At 51.3% G+C, this 19048-nt stretch overlaps 7 protein-coding genes across 7 annotated transcripts; 3 read left to right on the top strand and 4 right to left on the bottom strand.

Annotated features, from left to right (window-relative positions):
* Window positions 1–1592: 1592 nt before the first annotated feature.
* N0V96_000201 (uncharacterized protein) lies at window positions 1593–2183 on the top strand (the record flags this gene model as incomplete). The annotated part of the gene is made up of 2 exons (XM_053191652.1): window positions 1593–1805; window positions 1866–2183. 2 exons carry the CDS (start codon window positions 1593–1595, stop codon window positions 2181–2183), a joined length of 531 nt encoding a protein of 176 aa, XP_053050736.1.
* Window positions 2184–2399: 216 nt separating this feature from the next.
* N0V96_000200 (uncharacterized protein) lies at window positions 2400–4110 on the bottom strand (the record flags this gene model as incomplete). The annotated part of the gene is made up of 2 exons (XM_053191653.2): window positions 2400–3136; window positions 3198–4110. 2 exons carry the CDS (start codon window positions 4108–4110, stop codon window positions 2400–2402), a joined length of 1650 nt encoding a protein of 549 aa, XP_053050737.2.
* Window positions 4111–9836: 5726 nt separating this feature from the next.
* On the bottom strand, window positions 9837–11189 carry N0V96_000199 (uncharacterized protein; the record flags this gene model as incomplete). Its single annotated transcript, XM_053191654.2, has 2 exons — window positions 9837–10906; window positions 10976–11189. 2 exons carry the CDS (start codon window positions 11187–11189, stop codon window positions 9837–9839), a joined length of 1284 nt encoding a protein of 427 aa, XP_053050738.2.
* A 771-nt stretch (window positions 11190–11960) lies between these two features.
* N0V96_000198 (uncharacterized protein) lies at window positions 11961–13166 on the top strand (the record flags this gene model as incomplete). Its single annotated transcript, XM_053191655.1, has 6 exons — window positions 11961–11991; window positions 12055–12293; window positions 12356–12414; window positions 12473–12729; window positions 12793–12889; window positions 12941–13166. 6 exons carry the CDS (start codon window positions 11961–11963, stop codon window positions 13164–13166), a joined length of 909 nt encoding a protein of 302 aa, XP_053050739.1.
* Window positions 13167–13660: 494 nt separating this feature from the next.
* Window positions 13661–14121, bottom strand: N0V96_000197 (uncharacterized protein; the record flags this gene model as incomplete). The annotated part of the gene is made up of 3 exons (XM_053191656.1): window positions 13661–13834; window positions 13887–13936; window positions 13992–14121. The coding sequence occupies 3 exons, from the start codon at window positions 14119–14121 to the stop codon at window positions 13661–13663; spliced, it is 354 nt and encodes a 117-aa protein (XP_053050740.1).
* A 921-nt stretch (window positions 14122–15042) lies between these two features.
* Window positions 15043–16599, top strand: N0V96_000196 (uncharacterized protein; the record flags this gene model as incomplete). Its single annotated transcript, XM_065755860.1, has 5 exons — window positions 15043–15204; window positions 15263–15980; window positions 16031–16079; window positions 16132–16321; window positions 16390–16599. The coding sequence occupies 5 exons, from the start codon at window positions 15043–15045 to the stop codon at window positions 16597–16599; spliced, it is 1329 nt and encodes a 442-aa protein (XP_065615100.1).
* Window positions 16600–17129: 530 nt separating this feature from the next.
* N0V96_000195 (uncharacterized protein) lies at window positions 17130–18740 on the bottom strand (the record flags this gene model as incomplete). Its single annotated transcript, XM_053191658.2, has 2 exons — window positions 17130–17807; window positions 17865–18740. 2 exons carry the CDS (start codon window positions 18738–18740, stop codon window positions 17130–17132), a joined length of 1554 nt encoding a protein of 517 aa, XP_053050742.2.
* Window positions 18741–19048: the final 308 nt, after the last annotated feature.

The following is a 19048-nucleotide window of genomic DNA, read 5'->3' as shown; positions in this document are numbered from 1 at the left end:
CATGAGATGACGGGCAGGGAAAGCTTGTGTTGCGAGCGGCGCAGATGCACGGGGGGAACATGAACATGAATGCATCTGAAAGGCATCCGACAAACTCACCGGGTCTCTGCTGCCTTGCCCATTGTCTTCGGCAGACATGTTGGGAGCTCAGGGTCAACTTTGCGAGGTTCGTGATGTGGTTCGCCAGGAGGTTTCGATCTTTGGGTATATAATGGAAGGATGAATTCGGTTTCGACTTTGAATGGGGGCGCGGGATGAGAGAGATCTTAGGCTGAGTTGCCAGCGTCCCTCCAGCACAACGGTGCTTTGGAGGTGGTGCGGGGGGACGTATCAGCCCGTTGGGTGGTGGCTTGACGTTCCTTGGCACTACTTTTTTCTCTACGAAGTTTTGATCACTAAGAATCCAGTCGAGGTATCTCCACGAGCTTTCACCTGCGCAAGCTGCTCTGCTCCAGAGCTAAGTACTCCGTACCTGGGCAGCGACTGTACCGGAGCGTGTTCTGTACCTTGCATAAGGTAACGTATGGCACCCTTGAGCCGCTGTCACCATTGTTCGTGGACAAATTTTTGGTTGGGGCTAGCTAAGGCGACCTTATCCCATTGTTCGTGGAGAAATCCAATGGAGGCCAATTAATTAGTGATGTTGCCCGACGTCATTTGTCAAGCTCCATGATGCGGTTTCTGCACCGCCGTTCTGCAACCACAACAAGCACAAGAACTTGAAGACACCGTGATCCACCTCGAATTCGGAGTTGTTCTCTACTACATCTGGTCGAGCTTCCACTATGAAGACAATGAGCACGTACTTGTGGCTTGATGAGGATCAGAGCCTCCGACATAGGGTATCTAAGGTACGGCACCAAAGTCCCGGCGGCGTCCGGCTTTCTAGCGTGCGCTACTCCGATGCAAGCCGGTGCAAAGCCGACTGAGACGACTCACTCGTCAATTCAACAACGCGCACTGGCGCACGAGTTATCAACAGCACACCGGGGACTCACCGATCCCGGATCTTAGCTTTCGTTCATCATTTAATACTGCCAAGAGGCTCAACACCGAAATTCCCAAGTACACGGGATCATCGCCGGCAACATCCACCAGTATGAGGTCCTCCAACGTGAGTCTGGTTAGCGCTCGCCGTGGACAAACCAGCGGTCTAAGAACACTCATCGGCCTGGCTCGAAACACCACTTGTGCTGGACTTGATGCGCGCATTCGCGCTCTCGCAGTATTTCTACACCATTTGACCCCATCGTGACGTATGTCATAGTTACAAATCATGTCATTCCCGGCATCGGTGTCATGTGGTCAATGATTTCCTGCCCAGAATCATGGACTTGGGCGTGCCGTCCAGACTCGTTGTCCTCGACTCTGTAGATATGTCCACGAAACGGCCACCGTGGAATTTTCCACACATTTACGTAGATCTCGTAATGATATCCTCGGTAAGTATGCCCCTGATACCGGTTGACGCATTTTTATAAAGTCTCAGGAGCCCCCCTCAAGGGCTTGGATGGAACAAACCAACTACACACCAGATCCCACACCGAATACAATACACTTTGTTCGTTAAGAACCACCAAATATTCAAAAACATGGCAAGCAAATCCGGCCTCCTCCTCAACAAACTCTCTGTATCTAAACGCCCTGGTGCCACCATCTTGGCAGCGGCCAGCTACGAAGATGAGCAAGGGCTCGTGGAAGCTATCAAGGGCACACTTGAGGCGAACACCAATAAAACCAAACACTTCCTCAAGACGAAGGTACTTTGCCTCAAGCCGACTGTGTCTATCGCCACACTTCGCCCCGTAAGTTCATGCTTCTTCCCAGCGGAGTCCACTATCTTCATAGTTGCTAACAACTAGCAGATCGAAGTTCCCGACCTCACGGCACTTCCTCCCTGGAAGGCTTTGATCCGGCACGTCGCTCTGGACGAAGCCTTTACTGAGGCAGTAAACAAGCCAGAGTCGATGGATCAGGGGTTCTACACACACATGTTTGCTCTCTACGACGATGTCTTTGTGGACATCGACCAGCGGGAGGATCGCATCGTTCTACCCCGGCACGCGCTGGTCGTTGAATACAAGATGTCCCCCAGAGCCAAGAAGGTCATTGGGGGGCTGGCTACGGTGATGGGAGGCTTGATTGTCATTGGAGTCAGAGCTGGGGAGGGATCAACCAACTGAGGGTCGTTCGAAGATTGCAGGGTTTACCATCAAGGACAAGACATGTTCCGGCTCGCCTCCCCCCCCTTTTCCTTATTATCTTTCCTCTCTTTTTCAATGAACAGCACCAGTAACACCAGAGCGCCATACCCTACTTTTCTTGTTTTACTTCATTGCAATCACATTACACCTAGTCTAGAATTAAATAGTGGATACAAACCAGTTCCTCGAAACACTTCAATCGCTTTCCTCCAATTGCCAAGCAAGAGCAGTCATCTTCGCCCGAGGCACATATTCTATCAGACGATTCTTGCCGTCTTGAACAATCAATCTGTAGGTCTTATGGATATCATCAATGCAATCACTGGCTCGAGACACGCTCACAATCTGAGCTCCTTCCCATAAGCCTGCTTCATCCGCAGTTGAGCCCGGAATAAGCCCCGTGACAACGCGAGAGTTCGTGCTTCGTTTATCAAAACCGAATTCCATGATAGGAAGCTGAGCTGCTTTCAGTGTATTCGACGGTTCGCCCAAGAAAAGGCCATCAAAGTTCATGACAGCCCTTCCGCGGAGCATGCCTTGGTAATGCTCCTCGATTGGGAAGTTGTCGCCCATAAGAGCCGTCTGTAAGGCGGCAAGCCAGTCTCGGCCGCCCACAGCATCCCCCTGCTTATGTCTTCTCGTCAAGTCGAGAATGATGGAGTCGAGGGGCCCTGCCGTGGCAAAGTCGTACGAGCGGGTGTGTCGTCGTAGGTAGAGATCCATGAAAAGGAGGTACGCGAAGCCGCGCTTGTACGAAATCCACTCTGCGTACCAGTCATTAAACATGGCCGCGGCCGCATCGCGTATGTCCATGTTGATGCGAGGGCTGGTGAAGTAGCCTTGCAGATGATCGTTGATGGTGCTGATCAAGAAGTCTTTCCCGCGGAAGCCGAAGCGGAAGGGCAGGTATGAGGAATACAACTCCGCAAGTCCTGCATTATGTCAATTTCCAGATGCAAGATGATGAGGGAGTTCAATGTGAAAGATAAGTACCTTCTTCAAACCAGTCATTTTCATTTGCCTCGCCTGAGTCAATCGTGGCAAAGCTGTGCACCATTTCATGCGTAAACAATTGGATAAGGCGGTCGTCTTCGACGTCGCTACTCCTGTCATCGTATTCCAGCATGTAACTTGCATTGAAGCCGGTACCCCCAAAGCCGACGATAGATTTCCGCATAAACATGCGATACGTTCCACCAGACGACCCAAAGAACTCCGCCATCTTCGGGAACAGGGCGGTGTTGTACCCCTTCAATCGATCTAGGTTCGGCGGTAGGTCACCGAACCAGTAACACGCAGAAGACGACGCCCCCGAAGAGCTCTGAATGGGACCGACCATGAACATGGTATTTCGTACGACTTCGGAGCGATCGACGCGGACCATGGGCTTGGTACCCTCCCCGTAGCTCCACACGCATCGCGTAGATGCCGGCGCGTCGGCCGGGAGGTTCCACTTGACTAGGACGGTGAAGAGCTGATCATTGATGAGCTGCGGCAGAAACCACATGCCGGCGCCGTGCAGACCGCCCTGATCGCGTCGGAGGTCGATGCGGGCGCCGAGCGGTGTCTTCACATCTACTTTGCGCGGGAAGACATTGAAGCGGAGAAGAACGTCGCCCCGGGGTTCTCTGGTGAAGGACCAGTGCTGTTTCTTATCCCGGCCCTCTGAAGGGAGGTCGTGGAACTCAAGCTCTAGGGGGCCGCCATCGTCTGTCACGTTGATGTCTTTTTCTTGATACGGATGGCCGGGAACGTTGCCGTAGAAGGTGTTGAAGACAAACACGGGTTCGTAGGCCTTTGTGACTGGCAACTGCAGCCGGAGGAGCACCGATAGGCTGCTTGCACCGTCGGCATCGAAGTGCGGCGTGAGCTCAAGGGAGTACAAGGGGTGAGGCGGGAGTTGCATCGCGGCTCAGGAAGGTGAGTAAATGGATCAATGAGCTGAATGTTGACGTCGATGTAAGCTTTAGAGCTTGCGACAACGTTATATGCGCCAAGACTCTTGTCGGGCGAGTCAACGGTTGCGTGTTTCTTCGTAATTGAGTTCATCCTTAAACATTGACGTTGACGCGGCGCAACTCAAATAAGAAGGTGAGGTGTTAGCCTGCGGGGGTTACGGGAAAACGGCAGAAGAAGGCGCGCGGAATCCACGTAGGCTTTGGTTTCACTGAAGAACTCACCTTCACCCAAAATTGCTCCTCTTCCATCACACCAACTCACCCATCAGCATTCGTTGAGACGTGGATGAGTGTATGAGGAAAGCGTTCAGTTGAAAATTCATTCATGGAGACTCACCTGGTAAAGTCGATCTTAGTCTGCAGTCGTATCTCATTCTGGAGCGTCCAGCCCTTGAGAACATGAAAGCTCTCCAGAGCCTAGGTCAGTTACTGGATTTCGTCAGCCTGCAGATTCCAGCTCAGGTGTTAGGGCAGCGCACATAGCTGGCAATTTCGATGGGCATCTTGGTTCAGGGCATATCCCAGTCCGCCAATAGCACACATCTCCACCCGCGATGAGAGGTCTACCTTACCTTGAAGCTCAATCAAGCCAGCTCTGACAAATCTTACAGCCAGATGCGATTACGTAGTCTGAGCTTGAGAACCGACTTGAGGATCGTATCTTTACTCACTGGTCCCTTGCACAAGAAAGTCTGACACCCCAAAATGTCTCTCGGCCGCTGCTGTAGCTTGGCTGCGTTCTCATAGCCAAGGTTGAAGGTACATGCATCGAAAGCTGTCTTGTGATTGCCGCGATAACGCAACCACAGGCATCTTATCGAGTATCTCTTAGTCACTTTACGTTGTATTCCTCTCCCCGTCGGCCCGAAGAAATGCATTTTGTGTGGTGGGATGCAGCAGGCTCTATGTCGTCCTCCATTTGAAGTCCTAGGTGCATCGGAGACGAGAAGCCCTGTTGGTCCTCAGGATCACACAGTGGAGTCCCCTGAAGGAGCGGGAAGATCCTCCCCCGATCGGTTGACCTTCCGCAACAAGTCGGAATTCCAGCTTGTTCAGCTATTAAAACCAGGCTGAAGAGCGATAGTTATCTTGCATCGCATCCTTGTGCTGACGTCAGATTTTAGCACTCGATATTCAATATTGAACTGGCTGATAAATATAGAGACTATCCATACTAAGGTGGTCATATCCACCTTGCATCTATCGAAGACTCTGTTTTCCAGCCTGCGAGAATTACTGCCTAACGAGCACTTCATCATCGGCTGTTTGAGCTACAGCCTTCTGCACGCAAACATGTCTAGAGAAAGGATCTTTAGTTCTGTGTGATGAACACCGCAGATCCTTCCAAGTCCATTTGCTCTTTCATTCCCTTTCTTTCCCTTACCGTCATAGAGTTATAGAATATCTCTCGACACCTTCCTACCGACAAGCGGTCTAGGCAGCCGCCTCATGCCTACCCCTCACTTCGACGATGGACATAACGCGACGATCTGTGTCTCCAAAAGACAGAAACCATCCTGAAACTTTTTCAGCTCAGGGTTCGTCCCCAAGTACTGCCGACGCGTGGTCCATCGCTTCCGCCTATGGTCTCTCTAGCGACATCCATTACGACCCAGGCTACGGCAATAAAGAGAACTTGAATCCGCGATCTCGACTCCACGATGGCTCAGCACCAACTCCGGCAACTTATCCAAAACACCAACGTCACGAAATCTGGGGCCCAGAAAACGATGGATCAGATGTTGCCTATCCACTCATCGATATTCTGCGAGACCATAAGGCCCATGCCGAGCCAACGTCTACTGCCTTCGATGGACGGTCGGACAGCGTAGAGGCGTTGAAAGGAGGCGTACCAGAGCCTTCAGTACGTCAAGTGTTATGGACGCCTCCTTGGCTTCAAAAGACCTCTTTACTCGGATTTGCCTTTGTGTTCACTGCCCTCTGGATTGCCCTAGTGGTTCTGGCCCGGTACGACGTCGCAAACTCAGGATTCATCATCACGGCAACATCAAGCAGGTTTTCCTGGACCTACGGCCCCACCGCTGTTTTCGTGGCCATTACGGGCCTCTGGAGGCAAGTCGACTATCATAGCAAGATGCATCAGCCATGGCAGCAAATGGCTAAAGGTCCAAGCCCAGCATCCAAGAGTCTCCTCCTGGATTACGTCTCCCCAATCCTCTCTACAGGACTGGTCAGAACGTTCCGAAATAGACACTGGATAGCCGCAGCCGCGATGACAGGTTCCGCTGTTCTCAAAATGGCTACTCTGTTGTCCACGACGCTAATGGTACCCGTAGCCATCAAGATGTCGGGGCCACTTCCGATACAAGTGAATTCAGCTTTTGATGGATCGGCTTTCTGGAAGACCACAAATTGGTCTTTGAGTAATAGGACAGACACCATTGTCTTTGGGAATGTTACGTACTCGAGCTATTCGTTTAATAACCTTTCTTCAGCCTCAGCAGTAAAGTATCTGCAGTTGCTCCAAGGGCAGATTTCGGAACCTGTTGGAACGCAAGAGGGGATTGTCTTCCAAGACGCATCCGTCACTGAAACAACAGGAATCAGTGACATCGAGCATGTTTCCGCCGATGTTGACTCTATCGTTCCACACGTGAGCTGCGAAGAACCGGACATCACCGTTTTTGATAAGATGGATGGCAACATCACCGAATTCAGCGGGGCAGTGGAAGTACAGATACCTTCTTGTGGGAACGCAAGGATCCTGCTTAGCATTTGTGCCGATAACAGCGAGAGTTGCCTTGGGACTTTGACGACGTACAATATCTACAGGGCGTACTGCTCGGACACAGGGAGATCCGATGGGCCTCAAGCCGATCTTCGTCTACTCCTAATAGCGAGCAATATCACGCAAAGGAATAAGCCTGGGACCGACTATTATGATTATAACTACACAACATCGATGGCCAATATTACGGCAATATCCTGCAAAGTCGCATACACCATGGGAAAGAGCACTCTTACTATCGGCACCAACAAGAACGAAACCCTGATTCATCCTCAGGGACCACTCGACGCCGATAAACAACTCACCGGATTGTCAGACCAACAGCTGTCTGAGTTGCTGTACTCTGTTTTCGTCGCCGCCGACTCAACAATGGATGGACCACGTAGGGACTTTGGCAACTCCGCTCGAAGGTATACTTTGGGTAATGATACAGCAGGTTCTGCAGCCATGTTTGAACTTATGAGCCATACACTACAAGACCTTCCAGCTGGATACTACAAGTTCTTCGAAATCGACACCATGATTGCTTCCGCAACCTCTGTCATCACCCAGCTTGCTGTAAACTTTCTCAAAGAATCTTTCATGATCGAATCCCGTGGGATAGCTCCTGCTGAAGGCACATACACCCAAGAGAGACTTCGATTCCGACCGCTCTCTCTGTGGATCATGGTGGTTAGCCTGATGGTGCTAAGCCTACTCGCACTGAGCATTATCTTCACACTTACCCCCTCCGTCTCTCAGGATCCTAGTTTGCTCGCTTCGAATGCTGCTATTCTTGCTCGGAGTCCGTCTATCGATGCCATCTTAGCCCCTCTCGGAGAATGTAGAACCAGCCAGATATCATACGAGCTATCTGGACATAGGTTCTCTACAGACTTTGATGGCTCGAAATTCCAAATCCAAGCCCGCGAGATACTTCTAGCTGATGAGAGTTTCATACGCAAGCCGAAACGCAAACAGCGCAGCTGGATTCCCATGACGGCGCGGGTGTATTTTGTGATAGCTACCTTCACGCTGCCACTAGTCACTATCATCGCACTTGAAGTCACGTATCATCGATCCATCAAAAACAATGGATTTACAGTTCAGGATACATTTTGGGCGCTTTATGGAACACAATACAGCTCAGCCCTTATTGTGTTGGCCATCGCTAGTATTTTCAACAGCCTTGACTTTACCATCACCACATTTTCAATCTTCAGTTTCATGAGGGCACGGGCTATACCATCATCCCAAGGACTTACGAACAATCCGATGCGAGAATTAACCCCTGTTGCACTATATAAGGCTCTCAGACGAGGTCATTTGGGGCTATCTTCTTCCATCCTGGCGGCATTGATAGGCAGCGTTCTATCAATTGTTGTCTCCAATTTATGGGCTGAAAAGCTGGTGACCACGAATACCGGCTTCAATACCCAGCTCAAAACTACTTGGAACCTGGACTGGACTGACAGTGCTGTTAACGATGGTGGTGCAGCGACGCTTCTGAACGATGTGCGGCTGAACAAGACAGAAAGCCCAGACTCAGCGACATGGAATGATCTGGTGTTTCCATCGTTCGACACCATAGTCTCACCCGGTGATGGGCACGAAATTCTGAGGTTAGGGGGCTTGAATCAGAAGTTCAACTTCAGTATTGAGGTGCCCTCATTGCGACCAAGACTCTTTTGTCACCCAGCTACTGTTAGAGATAGGGGGGTGTCCACTACTGGAGGTGCAGTGTCGACAACGATAACTGCCATTGACTCTCTTCCAGAGTACTGTCGGGTAGGAGACGAAAGTCAAGTCAGAAATGTGTCATTCGAAGCCACAGGAGATAAAACAGATGGGCTGGTGGGCTTGTTCTTCGACCTCGACGTTGGAGTTCTTGTTCGTAAACAATGCTCCCCCTGCAAAACGAGCCCAGACTCGGCTCGTCCAGAGAATCCGATGGGCTGCCCATCGATAGGGGTATTCTTCGCAGAACGCCCGTTTGTGTGTGCGCAGGTTGTGCAGCAGGTTCAAGTTGGGATGAAATTCACATCCCCCATCGGGCCAAATGGCGAAATCATCTTTCAAAGAAGTAGCCTCACCTCTACACCGACTCCTATCGAGTCAACTACGAAGAATCTGACCCGCGATGACTCCGGGCTAGACCTCTTCCCCTATCGAATTCAACCTCACTTCGATAAAAATCTCACAAGCTCGATATCAGATGACCCGGCCGATCCATTCTTCAGATACATACTTTCTGGAACCACAGGGGTCAGCAGGGACGATTTGACCAAGAATGCCGATCAACTGATCGATGTCGTAAACGGCCTCTACGCCAAATTCATGGTGCAGGTCATGGATTCGAGCATCTTCCGAACGCCTGTCGTCGCTTCGACTCAGACGAAGGAGCAAAACGAGAAACAAAGTGTAAACGGCACAATCTCAAGAGAAGAATCTCGCCTCATAATGAACTATACGCCCAAGCTCATTCTTCAGATCTTGCTTGGTGCCATGATGATTTTTGGACTGACGGCCTACGTTCTGGTTGACCTCAAGGGCACTCTTCCTCGAAGCCCTCATTCAATAGCAAGCAGTATGGCTTTATTCGCGGGAAGCGAACTGTGTGCGAATCACATCCCAGAAAATGCTGAGTGGATGAACAAGCAGCAACTTGACCGAGTATTCCAGGGATACACATTCGCCTTGGGGTGGTGGAGTCGCAGTGTGACCGAGGCAGATTCTCGCAGCATTGATAGCTTATTGGATGCTCCAGTTGTGGATGAGAGGTTCGGGATTGACGTTGGAACGCCAGAGAGGTTGGGTTTTGAAGCTAAGGGAAACAGAGATGGCAGACTATGGGGCAAACGGGGTGCGCTGTAGTCGATACTTCTCACTAAAAGTACATACAATCGACTTGGTGGCCGCTACTCGAAATCTAGAAACCGCGGCATCCTAGCCTTCCCATACAAAATCCTGCTCAACACCAGGAATCAATGGCCGAAGAGCCATACCGTAGTCGCCAGCGTTGGGTGTCCTCAGAAGAGTGTGAATGTGAAACTTTGCGGGCTCCTTGTTTGTCAGGAAGACTCCTGAGTGGTGATCGAACTCCACGAGTATAACTGGGCTCTGGATGCGGTAGTAAAAGGGATCTTGATCACCAAAGCCGCCAATCCAACTAAAGTACGTCTCCTGGAAGAAAGACTTGATGTGGTTGACACGGATCTCCCTGGACTTCTGAGGAAGATAGATAAGATACTGCTCCAGGATACCAAGAACCAGCTGCTGCTGCTCGGCTGTCATGTCCGACACCAAAATACCCTCATACGGCACAATTCGGTTGTCTCGGTAGGCGCCGCAGAGATGTCGCTGGTCGTCGTGATTCCACCGTCCTTTCGGCATTGCGGGGTCTTTGAGGAGTTTGTACGTCTGCGCCTTTTGCTGCAAATTTGCTGGGAGCGACTGCATAAGCTGCAAGCCTAGCCGTTCCTCGGTCTCAAGAATACGAGTGCCCTTGTACGGGCCATCATCAATCAGGTTCGGCTCTGCCCCAGTGAACCACGGCGATGCAACAATCTGGCCCTGGTACAGAAAAATGTTCAGGCACAGGTGGTGGCCGTAAAATGAGAAGCCCCATGGCCTCGTTGCCGAAGGCAGTCCGAAGAGGACAAAGTTGTAAGAGAACTCGTTGCAAATGGTGGGTGTCTGCACCAATTCGCCCAAAAAGCCATTCACGCGCATGGCACCGAGCGCCTTCGCATACCCCTCAGGCGAGAGGGTTGTCTCGAGGACTTTCAGGATGCTGTCGCGGATTTGCGGATTTAACTCATCCAGCCGTAAACCCTTGTCGCTGAGGAGAAACTCGGGGTTCGACCATGATCGCCATTCCGGGGAATCGACATGGTATGAGAGGGTTGTCTTCTGCTTGTCATCTAGCTGTGACAGAACTGCGTTTGTAGCATCGACAATTTGTTGAATCGGCACGCCCTCGTCGGCGATTTTGAATAAGTCCCGTTTGACCGTGCCTAAATCCGTGTCAATTATGGTTTCTTGGCGGGAAAGTTAGTGGTTTTGGGTGTCACGGCAGATCTCACCATCTGTTGTGATGCCGGTGTATGGCTCCTTGAAGAGGCTACGCCAGTGAAGGTAAAGGGCATGTAGCCACGGCGGGTTGCCGCTCTCCTTGAACACCTTGGCATATTCGTGAGGATCCTGGTTGCGCATCGTCGTGAAGCGAGGAATGCTGATGTCTGGAAGGTGCTGACGGTACTCGGCGCCATGAGGCGCCTGTTCCTGTGCTCCAGACATATTGTGCTGGTGTTCTCCCGCGAACGGTAGCTGTGAATCTCGCGGTGAAATCGTTGCAGCAATGGCTGAGAGTCTTCTGGCAGCTTGAGAGCTTCTCTGGTCGGCGTTCCTCATGCAAAGTCTCTGGTTGTATGTGTTGTCAAAGCTGGACTGCTTACACGCGACTGCGTGACAGGGAAAGCAAGTAATAATAGCTCCGAGACCGACAACGGATAGCTCTTGTCACAAGACGTCCACTCTGATCAGACAATTTCTAAACAAACCGTCATCAAGTACCGGCGAATCCACAAAGCCACGACGTCGGCGATGGTCGGCGCATGTGCCGCCGACAGCGACCCCTCATTTCTCGGCCCCTCCATCCCACATCGCCATCATCCCTCATCCTCGCAATTCCCCCACAATTCCCCCAGCTGCGCCTTTGAGTTGCCCGGCTTTTCCGCAGGCGTCAATGTGTCAGCAGGCCATTGACCAATCACGGTGAATGGACTTACGATTAGCACGACGCGGCGTCAAGATCTGGGCGCGAACTCTCGAACTTCCCGGACCTCCGAGCCGACCACCCCCAACCATCGGCAATTGTGCGGGGGAGAGCCCCAGCAGGGGTAGCGGGCTTGCTCCAGTCGGAATTCACGATGCGGGAACGGCCCTTACTTCTACTCTCCTGCTGGTGAATATCATCCGAACTGCCACTCCAAGTCTGACTTGAGCTTCGAATCTTACGATACCACTGCACACCTGAGTCTGAGGAACGCACCAGACAACACATACATCATGGCTTCACAAACGCAAACGCCCTTTACCCGTAAGTTGTGCATCTCGCACGAATGGATGTTAACATTAGAGCCCCGCCGCTGACAAACTTAAGGATTCGTGCGGTTTGTCCCTCGCTCTGATGCCAACAAGATCCTCATTGGTGAGCCGGAATCAGAGTCTGTTGATGTTGGTCTCGCTGTGCGCAAAGGCGAGGAAGTGAAGGTTGTGGTGTGGTCCGGATCCAGCGTTCTCAAGCCGGGTTCCAAGACCGAGGAGCGGGCCGTCATTGACCGCGTCCTCTCACCCGTCTCTGCCGAGGAGGTCGGAACGATCCGATGCATCGGCTTGAACGTGAGCAGCCAATGATGTTTCTCTATTACTTTGTACAGAGTCATGAAGCTAACCACAAACAGTATGTTCAACACGCAAAGGAGACTGGTCTGGCACTGCCTGAGGTCCCGACTGTGTTCCTGTAAGATCGCCCGGGGTGGTGTAAATCGCTGTGGAATCAGGGCTGACTTAATGTACAGGAAGCCAAGCACTGCACTAGGAGACCCATGGCCCGCGCCTACGGTGCTTCCTTTGCTTACCCAGGCCGATGACTGCGGCGACTATGAGTCTGAGCTTGCCGTGGTGTTGGGTAAGACGGCTAAGAACGTCTCCGAAGCCAACGCTCTGGACTATGTCCTGGGTTACACTGCCTGCAACGACGTCTCTTCCCGGACGTACCAACTGAACCAGTCGCAATGGTGCTTCGCTAAGGGATTCGATGGATCCTGCCCATTGGGTGAGTTGTCCCATTGTATGGGTGAAGACGGGATCATGACACTAACAAGATGTTTCCCAAAAGGCCCTACCTTGGTTTCCAAGGATCTCATTCCCGACCCCACCAAGTTGAAGATGCGTGGCTTGAAGAACGGCGAAGTTCTCCAGGACTCACCCATTGAGTAAGTTCACTTGCTCTCGTGGCCTATCATCAATACTGACTGGCTTTGCAGCGACCTCATTTTCAGCATCCCGAAGCTCATCAGCTTCCTTTCTCAAAGCACAACCCTGCCCGCTGGAACAGTAATCATTACTGGAACCCCGGCTGGAGTTGGCCTGGGTCGGACACCAAAGGTCACTCTGAAGGACGCCGACGAGTTCCACGTTGAGATTCTTCCCCATATCGGCACGTTGGTCAATACCTTCCAAAATGAGGGTGTCACCGCGGTTGGACAGTAGATGTGAGGATGAAAAAAATGAGGATGGAATGAATCGAGATGCACTAGGATATGGCGAGATCACTGAGTATACAGGATACAAGTGATAAGCTGCTTCAATGGATTAGATCAAATGATATATGAGTTCCCAAGATGACTGCCTTGCAAGATTTGAAGTTCCTACCGTGAATCGCACTTCCCGCCCCTGAATCCCGGATGACTATGTGCGTTGCTTGTTCCCATCTCACGCCACAACAATTCATATTTCTGTGGGAATGGATGGCATTTCCCTCCCCTACCTTAGCAAAAGTCGCTTCATCTGGTACTTGCTCATTTTAAACACTTCCGTAGATTTTACGATTGACTCTTGATACCTGGATGCACAGCATCACTCACGAGGAACATTCGCTGCGATTAAGGCTTGATCAAGGTAAGGTAGTGGGTGTCAAAACTTCATATTTCGCAGTTGATGATTTTATTTATTTAACTCATTCCATCTTCATCGTGATGGACTAGCTAGCTCTCGAGCAGCTGAGGAACCTTCTCAAGGAGGTGCTCAACAATAGCATCCGGACCCCTCTCCACCTGCAGGCCATGAGGAATCGCGTGGGTCTTGATGTTCGGGACAATTGACCTCGCGGTTGCCTGGATCTGCTCTGCCTCCTCCGCTGTCCACATTGATGCGCAGAACTGCGCAGATTGATTAGTTGAAGAATCTTCATTTGGCTATGGTCACTCATACCAAGACGTCTGGCTTGTGCTCCTTCACCTTACCCTCGACCTCGGCGATGGCTGTCGATATTATCAGCCTACAGACTTTGCATTGTGGATGGGTTATTTGACTTACTCTCGCAGTTGGCGACATAATCGATTGTGTACTGGTCCTTGAGCGCCTCAGTCATGCGGCCGATAAGTCTCTTCGCCCGCTCAGGTGCGGTGTTGACCGTAACAAGCTTGAAGGGACCCTTGGGCGCCATGGTGCGGGGTTGTTGTGAGAATGAGGGGTGATGGCACAAGGCAAGTGGTGACGTTGAAGATTGTGATGGTTGATCGCAATAGCTTGCTGTGAGATAATTGAGTAAGGAGAATGGTTCTGGCTACTTCCGGATAGAATGAGCCGCGTAAGTACGTGCGTGATGTTGGTCCACGATGATGTGCCGCACCTCTATCCCGATGGCCGCTGACAACTCCCATATATCCGGCAGATAGCGGCTTGAGCTCCGCCGAAGTCGCACCCGAACGTCAACCCACAAAATGGTCTGGAAGCTGACTGTTCCATCGCTTCTGCGCCAGAATTGGAGACAGTTTGGTTGTTATGCCGGCTTTGCCGATTTCCCCTCAATCTGCCCAGTTCCACCCATCCAAATCCATTTTCGGTTATCCTCCCATGACCTTCACCTTCATCGTCGAATTGGCGCTATTTGGGGCTCGATTTCCCTCGGATAACCCGTGATATCTCGGATATCCCGAATTGTCCGTCCACCTGTGACCACCGCCTTCAGCCACTGGCGTCCACCTAATTACTAGCAATTAGTTGTTCCTCGTGGGACGCATTCCGTGCTTCCGGCTTGTGTGGGGGATCTCCGGGGGTTGCATTAGGGACTTGCCGGCGCCCCTATGTCTTTGAAAGTAAAGAACATGGGTTGAACTGCTGAACCCAGCTGCAACCACCTCTTGAAGATTTGAGGATTTGAGGGTAAGGGATTCCTGCCATCGCGACTTGTTTTCCAGATCTTAGTCCAGCATCTTTAACCGACCTGCAGCTCATCGCCAAGCAATCTTAAAATGTTCCGCTGGCTCAACTCTTGGTTTTCACCCAGGGCAAACGCATCTTCACCTAACAGCAACGGAAACATGGCGGTGAGTACTCATTTCATGGAGACGGGTTTTCCGCGTCAATGCTGATGATGAACATGAAGGTCACAGCGCACATCAGATCACCAGTCCAACTGGAAATCATTGTTGTCGGCGCCGGACTGAGTGGATTGGCCACCGCAGTAGCAGCCGCTTTGTCGGGACACAAGGTCACCGTCTTTGAGTCCGCGAAGGAGCTCCTTGAGGTGAGTCCTATCTCGAAATTTGAGGGCGGCGAATGAAGTTATTGACATTGTTCATCAGGTCGGTGCGGGCCTACAAGTAACGCCCAACTCCACACGCATTCTCCAGAAATGGGGCCTGCCGGATAGACTGTGGAAATCGGCATCTGAGCCGACGGATTTGGTGGTGCATCGCTACTCCGGAAAGGTCCTCGCGTTGGAGGAGAACTTCAACAAGAACATTCGCGCAAAGTATCAGGCACCATTCATCGACTTGCACCGCGTCGACCTCCAACTTTCACTCTATGAGCGCGCCAAGGAACTCGGCGTCACATTCAACCTCGGCGAGAAGGTCGAGAACATCGACTTCGACATTCCCGAGCTCACGACGCAGTCTGGAATCAAGGCCAAGGCAGATCTCATCGTCGCTGCCGATGGACTTTGGTCGCGATCGCGCGCGTGCTACCTGAAGAAGGACGACCCTCCCCTGGCAACGGGTGACCTCGCCTACCGTGTGGTTCTCAATCTCGATGAGGTAACGGATCCGGAGCTGAGAGAGTGGATTCAGAAGCCTCAGGTCCACTTCTGGGTCGGTCCCGGTGCTCACTGTGTTGGGTACTCGATGAGAGCGGAGAAGATGTACAACCTGGTGTTGCTTACGCCCGATGATCTTCCCAAGGGTGTGAGCCGTCAGGCAGGATCAATCGAAGAGATGCAGAGCCGGTTCGATGAGTGGGATCCGATATTGAAGAAGTTCCTCAGCTCGGTTGACAGTGTTGAGAAGTGGAAGCTGATGCACAGTAAGTTTTCGTGTTCAGGCCCATCATCGTATGAGCTAACGTGTTTCCAGGGGAGGAAATGACTTCTTGGGTCAATGAGAAGTCGAACTTTGTGTTTGTGTGAGTACCCTTTTTGAACCTGAGATATCGACCCTCACTAACGTTTGCCAAGCGGTGATGCATGCCACCCCATGCTACCCTACCTTGCACAGGGTGCCAACTCAGCTGTGGAGGATGGAGCTGTCCTTGGGCTGCTCCTTGGTCACATCAAGTCTAAATCGCAACTACCTGCAGCATTAAAGTCATACGAGAAGTTGCGCAAGGCTCGTGGCGAATCCATCGTCAGAGAAACGTTCAAGCAGGTGAGTTTCTCTTATCTCTTATTATATCTCAGGGTATCCATCGTCCGACGTTTGCTGACATTCCCTAGCGCCACGATTTCCACATGAATGACGGCCCTGAGCAAGAGGCCAGAGATCAAATTTTCCTGTCACAACTTGGCAAGGAGCTGAAGGGTGCATTCCCCAGTAGGTGGACGTGCCCTGAAGTGCAGCCCTGGCTGTACGGATACGACGCGTACAAGGAGGTTGAGGAAGCGATGAAGAGCGATCCCTTTGACAAGCCCCACGCCAACTTGTGAGCAACCAAGCTTTCAATCGGGTCAGGGAATCTGGGCATTTCGGCGTACTGGTCATAATATTACGGACTTTGGAGCATGCCTCGGTAATCGGCATTTTGTGTATACCTAACTCTATGATTCCTCAGCGATAGCATACAGTCCTTTACCTCTATGTTTGCCCTGCCATGCCCTGCCAATGAGTTGGGAATCACTGCAAGATTAGCGCTGATCGCTTCGGCAAGACCCGCCGTGACCACTGACATCACCCAAACTAAGCCCCGTAGCCCCTGTAGGCCCCCCTGGAGGAGCTCTGCCACAGTGCCAAATTTTTGACATGATGTTTGCAAATTGACATGCCCTAACATTTTGACACATGGAAATTTCAACACACCTGATCTCACCAGGGCACATGGTGAGAGAAATTCTGCGTGCAGACAGTGCGGCTTCAGCTTGGCAATAAAGACATAAATATCATTCATGTTTGAATATCTAGTTATTCTATGGGAAGGATATTACTATTCAGACAAGATAAGCATGGATCATTTAAGGTATCAAAGACCTCTCATGAAGCCACGCTTTCTAATGGGCGGCTTCTGCCCTTCAGCCTTTTTGTACTCCTTCTCCCCATTCTCGGTCTCAACCACATATCGATCCTTCTCCTTTTCCCCCTTCCTCTTATCATGCTCCGTCTTCCATCGCATGAAGTAGCAACAAAATGGGAAGAACAGAGTGTTGACTGCTGTCCAGGCGAACAGAACGCCAAAGTTTAATCCGATCCTGGAGTGCAAGTCGAAGAGCAACTGGCGGCTGCCCTCGACAACCTGGTGAAGTGGCCAAGCGTAGCCCCAGTGGTAGAATCCCGGGGCTAGATCGATGGCATAGAAGGATGTCGAAACGTTCGATATGACCCAGAAGATAAGCCACAGAGCCGTCCATGGCTGCCCAATTATCATTGCAACGTTTTCACAGGCGAGGCCCAAGGCGGACATGCCAACGAAATTGAGCATCCAATAGACTGGGAAGGTGCCGCGGCCATAAGCTGTAGCACCAAATGGTGGGGCTGGTTCCGTTGGTGAAGCTGGAGGGGCGCTGAAGGGTATTTGGAAGGCGAGAGATATCAAGCTGTAGCTAAGAGAGATGATGAAGTAGGCGACGATTGTGGCTAGCCATCTCCAAATGATGAGCTGCCAGAAGTGTAAGGGTGGATGACCTTGCGGTTGGATGTATTTCTACGCAGATTAGATCAGCAGCTGCACATATCGAACGCGAGGATTCTGATAACTTACTGAGTGAATTGGCAAGAAGAAAGAGAAAGAGAAAAATGCCATAATGATCAAGTAGATGAGGCCAATGCTCACTGCAGGCGTAGCAGTAGCAGGCTGGAAGGGGCGTAGATCAATCATGAGCGGCGCGATGCCAGGGTTAACAGCAGAAGAAGCTCTGGCTAGGTTGTCTCGACTCAAGGACGCGTTAGACATGACAGTCTGACCCCATTGCTTTCCGAATTGTTGCGTAAATTGCTCTGTGAACTGAGTGATATAAGGTGAAATGTTGCTCTGGTACGTCGTCGAATCGCGCGCGCTTTGTATAATTATCTGCACAGAGCCTGCAGGATCGTAATCTGCATCACCAGTCGCAACAGCTTCTTGGAGAGCCGCTGTGGCATTGGGATGAATAATCACAGCCGCCCAACTATCCCAGTCGTACACGGCCATTCTCACTGCTGTGGGATCGTTGTTGAAGTGCGAAGGCGGTAGGAATGTCCAACCCAGTGATGGGCCTGGCTTGTCCAGTGACTTCTGTGCGGTCTGTACGACTGCCGGCCCAACAATTGGTTGCACAGATTCGTACGGAGCAACTTGTCCATCAAAGTCGACGACATGGACAATGATTGATCTAAGGTTGTCCTCGGTACGGAAGAGAACAGCCCAGTACATTGACAAGACCGCGAGGATGAAGAGAAAGAGGATGGCGATCGTCTGAATCCATAACCGAATAACGTGGGCGCGAACCTTTTTCATTGATGGGTCCCAGAATCCAACAGAGTGGTGAGGTTTCTGGTGACGACGGTGGACGCCGTTTTCCTCATTGTCTTGGCCGTCATTCTTCGAGTGGTCGACTTCGGTGCGGGCCGGTGAGGTTGGCGACGGAGACCTAGGCATTGTTCCTGGGTTGTGCGGATTGACTCCCTTTCTGCAGAGCGAGAAGGATTTCCCCTGAATGACGGTCAGATGGCTGCAGTGGCTTGAAACACACTCAATCAAGAAATACCGAAACGACCGCTGCAATACGCCTCTGCCGCTGTCAGTGTCTTGGCTTTATGTACATCCCATCGAGTTTGACAATTCCACATCAAATCCTCCAGCGTCCAAGTCGATGATGCGTGGTGGAAATAATTCAATGAGATGGCTAAGTATCTCTTAACAATTTTGTCTTCTTTGGTAGGTCGTCTAGCTATTCTATTGGTTGA

Source organism: Colletotrichum fioriniae (genome assembly GCF_027942845.1).
Source record: "Colletotrichum fioriniae strain IMI 355084 chromosome Unknown scaffold_1, whole genome shotgun sequence".
NCBI classification, from domain to species: Eukaryota; Fungi; Ascomycota; class Sordariomycetes; order Glomerellales; family Glomerellaceae; genus Colletotrichum; species Colletotrichum fioriniae.
The sequence above is the reverse complement of the archived record's forward strand: the minus strand, read 5'-3'. Positions and strand labels throughout refer to the sequence as shown.